This window comes from Rutidosis leptorrhynchoides, chromosome 1 (genome assembly GCF_046630445.1).
Source record: "Rutidosis leptorrhynchoides isolate AG116_Rl617_1_P2 chromosome 1, CSIRO_AGI_Rlap_v1, whole genome shotgun sequence".
Taxonomy (NCBI): Eukaryota; Viridiplantae; Streptophyta; class Magnoliopsida; order Asterales; family Asteraceae; genus Rutidosis; species Rutidosis leptorrhynchoides.
Window position 1 is genome coordinate 675,541,491 of NC_092333.1, and position 9,047 is coordinate 675,550,537.

At 34.6% G+C, this 9,047-nt stretch overlaps 1 protein-coding gene across 1 annotated transcript; it reads right to left on the bottom strand.

Moving 5' to 3' along the window:
• Positions 1-3,835: 3,835 nt before the first annotated feature.
• LOC139885974 (protein translation factor SUI1 homolog) lies at positions 3,836-6,828 on the bottom strand. The gene is made up of 5 exons (XM_071869720.1): positions 6,701-6,828; positions 5,103-5,202; positions 4,745-4,950; positions 4,606-4,659; positions 3,836-4,098 (listed from the first exon to the last, which is right to left on the bottom strand). The coding sequence occupies exons 2-5, from the start codon at positions 5,137-5,139 to the stop codon at positions 4,054-4,056; spliced, it is 342 nt and encodes a 113-aa protein (XP_071725821.1). The 5' UTR covers positions 5,140-5,202; positions 6,701-6,828; the 3' UTR covers positions 3,836-4,053.
• Positions 6,829-9,047: the final 2,219 nt, after the last annotated feature.

Here is a 9,047-nt window from a genome sequence, read left to right on the forward strand (position 1 = left end):
TAAAACCCATTTGTTAGTGATTTGGGGGTTTTTGGGTAAGTTTGGGTCATGAGTACTCAAAGATGACTAACCTAGGGTTTTGAAATGTTAAATTGTGTTTATGGGTCTTAAATGTTAGTAAATCACTAGCACACTTAGTATTTAAAGTGAATGGGTGTATTTGGGTATGATAGTGACCCAAATGAGTGTGTTAACCTTGAAATGGGTCAAATGAGTCCTAGATGACCTATGTGGGTTAATGGGTGCGAAAGTGTGATAACCTTGTGTTAAAAGGTGTATTAAGACCATAATCGAATTGTTAGTAAGGGTTTGACGAAATCCCGACCTAGTGTTAGAATGAATGGTACAAATGGGTCACGTTTGCACTACGGGCCAAATGGCACTTGAATGGCGATTAGGTTGGTTGGCCGACTTGAATGAATGATTGATATATGTGCATAATGTAATAGGTACGTTACCTTGAAGTTGCGAGCTTGATTTATCAATTCACCGAAGGCGTAAGGTGAGTGGAATAATTATGCGTGTGCATATATAATGTATTTATTTGTGTAGTATGAATGTGGAATTGCCGCGGTGTTCAAGAGACCACATTCTACGTAACGGGTGGAATTGTCGCGGTGTTCAAGACACCACCCATTGGTTTGATTGACATGTGGAATAGTCGCGGTGTTTAAGACAACACATTGTCATGGGAGTGGAATTGTCGCGGTGTTTAAGACACCACTCATTGGTTTGATTGACATGTGGTATTGTCGCGGTGTTTATGACACCACATTGTCATGGGAGCGGAATTGTCACGGTGTTCAAGACACCACTCATTGTTTTGATTGACGTGTGGAATCGTCGCGGTGTTCAAGACACCACATTGTCATGGGGGTGAGTTAGTCGCGGTGTTCAAGACATCACCCGGGGGATTAGTGATTACGCGGTGTTTAAGTAACACTAATGGATGTTATGAACTCCAACGGTCCTTTCCGAGTACCGTTCCCTAGTATGATTGGTTAACCATGGTTGTGTGAATTTTGTATTAGCATATTTAATTGTGAACTATATGCTTTTGGTGTCGCTAGCTTATATTGAATTGTGGTTATTGGTTGATGCATAATGTTTGCATAGTTGTCGAATTGCTAGCTTGTATGCGGTATTGTGTAAGTGATTGCAAGTAAGTAGGTTACATATGTATATGTATAATTATTGCATTCACTAAGCTTTAGCTTACCCTCTCGTTGTTTACCTTTTTAGGCTCCGGCGTGGACAAGAGCAAAGGTATTCGTTTGAAACAGTAGTGGCTCTCGGGGGTTTAGCTTTTTGGAAGTTCGGCCAAGAATTTGGGTAGTTTAACCCCAAACACCATGCTCTAGTGTCGTTTGGAAATTAAACTAGAACGGTCGAAACTTGTAATTTTGAACGAAACTCGTAAAACGGCCGATGTGGGCCCGATGTTGTAAAACTCGATTTTATTGTGGAAACCTCTTAGTTTAACTTATTTTGACATGTTGTGAAAATGTTTTCGTTTAAAAGTGTCGGGAAGCAGGTTATCCGCCCACGTAAGTGGGACAACCAAATCAGTAAACGACAGTTCATTTGGACGCCGTCCAGACCTTCTGGACGCCGTCCAAAGCTTCTTTGCTGGACGCCGTCCAGAAGTGTGGACACCGTCCAGAAGTCTGGACGCCGTCCAGATGTATTGAATCAGAAAAAAAAATTAAGTGTATTTTTGAGCAAACGAAGTCGGGTCGTTACATATCGACATATAATAAGATTTATCATTATTCTTCCAGTTATTATAGATATAATAGTAATTATTATAATTATATATTATATTTTTAAAAATATTTAATATTTTAATGTATATAAATGAAAAGCTCGTTTAGGCTCATGAGCTTGTTTGAGCTCGAGCTCATTTACTAAACGAGCTTTATATAAAGTTCACGCTTGGGCTCGAGCTTGTTTCTCGAATCGAACTTTTAACGAGTCGATCTCGAGTAGCTCGCGAGTAGCTCGGCTCGTTTACAGCCCTAGGATATGTTATTATGTTAGCTTACATATGCTTACATATGGTTAACTTTTGTAAAATAGTGTATATGATGATTGAATGGTTTTGTTTTTCCATTAGACCACCATTAACGAGGCGTCAAAAACGAAAAGAAACGCCCTCAAATATGATGTGGCATGTGAGTTGGCAAGAAATTTGACGCCCTGACGCCCTTAAACTTGACGCCGACGCCCCGAGGGCGTCAGTCACAAAATTGACGGAAAAATATGTGTGCGTCAGAGTGTATGAGCCAATCAGAATTCATGATTAATTTTTTATATATTATTAATTTATTTATTTTATACCTAACTTTCAATCTTATTTTACCAAATCATCCAAAAAAAAATTTACTCACTCAAATTTAACATTCACCACTATTTAACTTCATTACCACATCACAGTTAAAAATCCACTTTTTCATCTCGCTGACTACATGTCACTGATAGGGTTACTGGTGGTCTTATAGTTGAGAAATAAAATAGAAAAGATCAAAAACATAATATATGTGAACTATATTTGGATATATTTAACTATCATTTCGCCATTTTGTTATTTACAAATAAAATAAAAGTATCCAGATATATTATGTCTATAAATAACTCGTTTAAAACTATTTATTCGTTTAAAACTATTTATGTTATCAAATGACCAAATTCTCTATATATATTCAATTGAAAAAGCTTGAACAGTAAATTTTCAATTTGATATGAAAATCGATTCTTTTAACTAATAAATTGTGTTAATTATAACACAAAAGCTTTCTTACAGGATTCGTTAGGAGAGCACATTTCAACTGAGGGCTCAGTGGCTCAAGTCCCGTTAACGTCTTTTTTTTTCTTTTTTCTTTTTTCTAAACAATTTTGTAAATCAATATATCTAACTAATAAATATAAAGTGTGCTAACACAGAAGTTTTTGTGAAGGAGTGGTCAGGGGAGGAGAGCACATTAACCCTGGAGGAGTGGTCAGGCTGGAGCATGATTATGACATAACAAAGCACATTAATATTTAATTTCACATTTATAAAAATTAAACTAATTAAATTATTTGACACAAAACATATAGTTATGTATGAGAAAAATTACACAGATATTTAGTACAAATATCAGTTGAAGGCTCTTACATGAATCAACAGTTGGACCGCAGCTCCCAAAACTTGTTATATATTCAAATACCATTTTAGTATTTATGTATAAAACGTTTTGTTACCGTTCATTTTTCAATTCTAATTATCTGTTCAGTATTTTAAATGCATATATCACGGGCTCAAACCCAAAGTGAAAGAGACTGTCAAATAAACCAGGCCGCACCTATAGTGGTTACTGGTTAGTCGGAGCCCACTAATTATAGTCGACAGTAAGCTTCGATTAATTGGCGACTTGATTGACTCTTAGAGCATAAATTAAATTTCAGACAGGATTTAAAACCCATGAATATATTGATTTTACCTCTCAATTTTATTTTATTTTTTTTAAAAAATTTCCTACTTATTGGCTGGAGGTTCACTCGAAAGCAATCCGTCGAATAGAGAGGAGTGACCTTCTCTCCTTTTAAGTGTGTTTTCACTCTGACTGAAGAAATGACTTGTCTTTATTCTCGAATAGGGAAAGGATTGTATACATCTCAACTCCCTCATACACCACTTTTGTGGTATTGTGTTTTGTTATTGTTGTTGTCCATTTTACAACCCCACTAGTCCACTACATTTTTTTTAGTAGCAAACACACTTTTTTTTATCCACTCAGAATCCAGATTTCTCGAAACCAGATTTGAATACATAACAAATGCAACAAGAACAATAGGCAACAAGGATGGTTTCAGTTGTTCACTGATTATTATGTCAAACGTCAATACACAGAAACATTTTCATAATCTTCTCATCACTTAACCGCTACTAGGCAACTAAGATGACAAACAGAACTTAATCACAACCCAACTACACCAAAGACAACACATTTAGATACTTGATATGTGTAAACCATTGACTTAGCACACATTGTGTGCCATCTAGCAGGCAGCTTAAAATCCATGAATCTTGATGTTTTCCTTCTTCACTATTCCTGCCTGTAAGAAACGACGACAGACTAAATTACATTTGGAAAACAAAATCATGCAGCAGTTCCGAGCATCGAGACATATATTACTAACACATGTACTGCAGTATTGTCACATTTTATAGCTCTCACCCATTTACTAACAAATGGGTCAATTTGTGACGTGTTCTTTAACAGGTTATATAGGGGAAAACAAAAATGTATCTAAAAGAACGTGTAAAAGTCGGCGAAGTCCATTTTATAGCATAAATCCTAGATAACCATAAAGTGCATTTTATGGTTATTGTAATAACATAGTTATCGTTGCCATAATTTAACACATTGACTATAATCTTTGTAGAATGGATAGAAAGTTTGTTGGGCCAACTCAACCTCACCTCTAACCAACCTGATCGCCATACTTAGCCACCTCTAACAGGTAGTCTAAACATGGCCTCATCTATAACTCTAGAACTCAGTTTGTTTAAAACTTTAAAAGGTCAAGTTTTGAATGTTGAAACAAATAGTGAAAAATTACCTGTGTAAGAAAGCTAGATACGTTCTTTCTCTGATCACCTTGAAGCTGGATGACCTTTATAACAATATAAATAATGTGAGAAAAACAGATTTAAGAGCTGCAAACGTCATTAAGAGCACGAAATGGACATGATAGAAACCTGGCCTAGTTCAGGGTCCTGAAAAAGGGTGCCATTGCAGCAGAATTCCTTCTTGAGGTCCTTGAGAATTTTATTGTAACTATAATCTTTTCTCAAACCTTGGACGGTTGTCAAACTTTTCCGGCCATTTCGCTGTTGAACACGAATATGAACGTACTCTTTTGACCCAGCACCAGAGTCCTCAGTACTAGCTTCAGCAAATGGGTCTAACAAACAGGATGAAGTATAGCGTTAACAATTATAATAAGTAGATCGAAAGCTCAAGCATCTCTTAAACTAAAAGAATGTAAAGAAAGATCCTTAAATTTTCTGAATTTTTTTTTTTCTATTAGCAATTTAAATAAAAGAAAGAACTTACCAAAAGCGGAAGGGATCTGAAGGTCGAGTTCAGACATGAAAATTAGCTGGTAAAGTGGAACGACAACCAAAACTTCCCTTGATATAATTGTCGCTCAGATCTGGTCGAAACATACAAATATAGAACAGTAAGACACTGAAGACAAACATGAGATCCAATTACAGAAGGGTAATAGGGAGATACGCAGCATACCAAGAGTTTAACCTTGTAGTATTACATTTACATTTGTGCTAAAATAGGTTATAGATTATAAAATATAACATTTAACTCGATATGAATTGCAGAACAGTATACACACGCCTATAAGTACACAAACAGATAGCATCCATAAAATAACATGTCTATGAGCTGATGCCAGCTGCCACGTGTGATAAGAGAAGTAACTATAAACCAAGACCCACCTAAATATCTTCTCCTTACACTGAACAATTTGATAAATAATAAATGAAAAACGTAGCTTGATGCATTGGGTGCAAAGTGCTCACCATGAGTTAACACAAAGTCTTTTACTAGTCTACAAAAACTATGATACCACATCACCAATGATTAAACAGTGAAATATTCTAATTGCTCATTTATCCTGCGCAACCATGTAGTCAGGGGAGGCCGGGAGGGAGAACAAAGTGATCGACCGCTCAGGGCCCAGGATGACTTTTAGGAGCCCAATTTTTTTATATATACAGATATAATCAAAGATTTGAAAAGCAGAAGAACTAGGGAAACACAACTGAAGTAGCGAAGACAAAGCACAATAGCCCCAAAAACAACAACAAAATGCCCAAAAATTGAAATCAAAGTCCACTAGTATTCTAGCAAGGCCGAAATGGCCTTTTTTAGATAGTTTATATTATTCGTTATGGAGTAAGGGCCTTTTCCCCACCTCGTTCTAGGCCCTTAAATTCCCGGGACCGGCCATGCATGTAGTCATATTGTCAAATTGTGTATACGGTATACCATTTACAAACTAGACAAATTGTTAGAAGACCACTATGGTAAGTATAATTTAAGATGTATGTTCACTTCATACTATAACAAACACCAAGTTACTTGCATATTTGCAACATATAGAAATGTTAATAACTAATCAAACCTAACAGAGTCGGACACCAAGAAACAATCTTTAAAAAATTAACACATGCAGTAACCATCCTGAAAGCCAAAACATACAACTCATATGTATCTTATGAAAATTTCAAAATCACAAAAACTGAGAAACGTACTGAAACATACAACCCGTGATGATATGTGTTCTTATGAACAATACGGAGTATCATTCAAAGATAGTATTCTTATTAGGAGCTCAATACCTTTATATGTTCTAATTACCGATAAAGATGTCAAAGACTGCATAATCAGTAATACATAGAGAATAACGGAATCAAGTAATCATAAACATAAAACCTAATAAAGTATCCAATACAGAAATCAAAGATTGCATAGTCACTTATAGGTACGAAAACGAATAGCACCCACAGACAAAGATTTAATCGGTCTACAGAAGAGAACCCTAAAATAGGCAAAGAAAACCCAAATTTATCAGCTGATTAATATCAAGATAAGATCTTTAGCAATACTTATATCTAAAATTATAATTATACCTGGCCGGTGATTAGGGTTTTGAATGAAAAGAGCAGGACAGAAGAAACCCTAAATAAGTACGGACAAATCCGAGCAGACGAATGTTAAGTCGGTTTGATCACAAGTGAAGGACAGGAGGAGTTTTATTGAACTTATCTTTATAGAATGATAAGTTACAACAACAGTCCTTGAACTATCGTAAAACTCTTGATTTAGTCCAATACCTTTAATAAATTTGTTTTAGGATCAGATGGAATTATTTACTGAATTTTTTTTGAAATAGTAATTTTTGGGACACTATTTACAGAACTAGAAATTTTGAAATGAGTTTTACAAATCTAGTAAAACCGGTGTTTGAAACACCGGGTTGTAATTTTTCACACCAAACCGGCTTTTCAAACGCTAGTTTGTGTATTTTTATCATCTGGTCAAACATTCAACAACAGGGGGTGGCAACGGGTGGCATAAAAGCATCTGATCATGAGACCATCAGAGAAAAGTGTACCCAAACCGGCATTTGAAACACCGGTTTGGGGTGAAAAGTGGCAACTCGGTGTTTCAAATACCGGTTTTACTAGATTTGTAAAACTCATTTCAAAATTTCTAGTTCTGTAAATGGTGTTCCAAAAATTACTATTTCAAAAAAAATTCATTATTTACTACGAGTACTTTACGTCAGAGTTTAGACTATTGATATTGATTAAACTTGAACTTGAACATATGTTTTCCATATCTATAACTCATACATTCCATTCCATTCCACTCAATTCAATATTTGGTGAAAATATAAATTTAATTTTTATTATTATTTATTACTCCGTATAAACATAAAATAAAATAATATATGCAACTAACTTTTTTTTAAAAGCTGTAACTAATACTTTGAATTTAAACATGGAAACTAATTTACCACTATCTTCAATCTTATAAGACCATATTTTAGTTCAATTCCTCTACTGAGAGTGATATCTTCAATTAAAATCACATGGTTATGTTCGGGTTTTGTTTGTTACAAAGGGAATAGTGATTGTATTATTGAATTGTTGAGGCTAGCATAGATACCGTCTGATATATAAATACAAATACATGTGAAACCCTAGTAGTAAACTTGTGCCTTGTACCTACTCAAATTACCATCTGCATTAAACTTGTGCTTAAATAGCCACATGGAGCGAACTATATTTGATAGTGCTCCAAATGAACATATATTTAGGCGCAATATCCTTCCAATATGTAAAGTTTTCAGTTGCAATTGTTCTATTTTCAAGTAATATTCGTTTAAATAAATAAGTGCGAAGACAAAAGAAAAAAACGACTATTTGAAGACGCAAATGACCAAAAAGCTCAAATGTACAAGTTAAACTCCAAGTGGTTCCATTTATTGATAATTAACGTCTAAAAATTACAAGAGTACAAGCCGTGAAACGCAAAGTACAAGATTTCAAAGCGTACGAAAAGACGTTCGAAAATCCGAAACCGAGACATGAACCGAGCATCAACGCGCGAGTCAACGGACCTAAAATTACGAGTCAACTAGGCACAAGAATATATATATATATATATATATATATATATATATATATATATATATATATATAATTTTATAAAATTATATATATTATATTATATATTAAATAAACTCAGCAGCCTACGTTTGAATTGCAAAATATCTTAGTACAGGCTGGCCATGCGATCGCATGGCCAGGAAGCATGAATGTCATGCGATCGCATGAAGCAAAAACTCAGGTCAGGTCCTATAAATACCACGAATTTGGACGAGCTGAAACACACTCTTTTCATTCCTTCTTCTGTAAACATAAATATATTTATATTATAATTTTAATTTAAGTTAATTTTAATAATAAAGTTATGGTTTAGTTGAGTTATTGTAAGAAATGTTTTACGGGTTTTAAGTCGAAATTCTGTCCGTGTAACGCTACGCGATAAATAATCACTATAAGCTATGTTCTTCCTTTTTAAATTAATGTCTCGTAACTAAGTTACTATTATGCTTATTTGAGCCGAAGTAATCGTGATGTTGGGCTAAATATTAAGATGGGGTTATTGGATTTTGTACCATAATTCGGGTTTGGACAAAAGACCGACACTTGTGAACATTGGACTATTGACTATTAATAGGTAGGGGGTATTGTCTAATTGAATGACAACTCATTGGAACCTGTCGAACCTATCTTCAAATTAGTTAATCTAATAATTATTAAATTGATTACGAATGTCCTATTTAGTGACGTTTATATGACATCGTTTACAATCATTTAATTAATCAATTGGATTGGGTAAGTGATTATTCATTTTGGCCAAGTGGATAAATTAATATATCATGGACTAATTAAAACATGGGTGGAT

Excerpts from the sequence above, each read along its gene's own strand:
- LOC139885974 (XM_071869720.1), bottom strand. The coding sequence starts at position 5,139 with ATGTCTGAACTCGACCTTCAGATCCCTTCCGCTTTTG. Across the intron at positions 4,951-5,102 it reads TCAGATCCCTTCCGCTTTTG|ACCCATTTGCTGAAGCTAGT; the intron begins GTAAGTTCTTTC and ends CCTGTTTGTTAG. Across the intron at positions 4,099-4,605 it reads TATCTAGCTTTCTTACACAG|GCAGGAATAGTGAAGAAGGA; the intron begins GTAATTTTTCAC and ends CGTTTCTTACAG.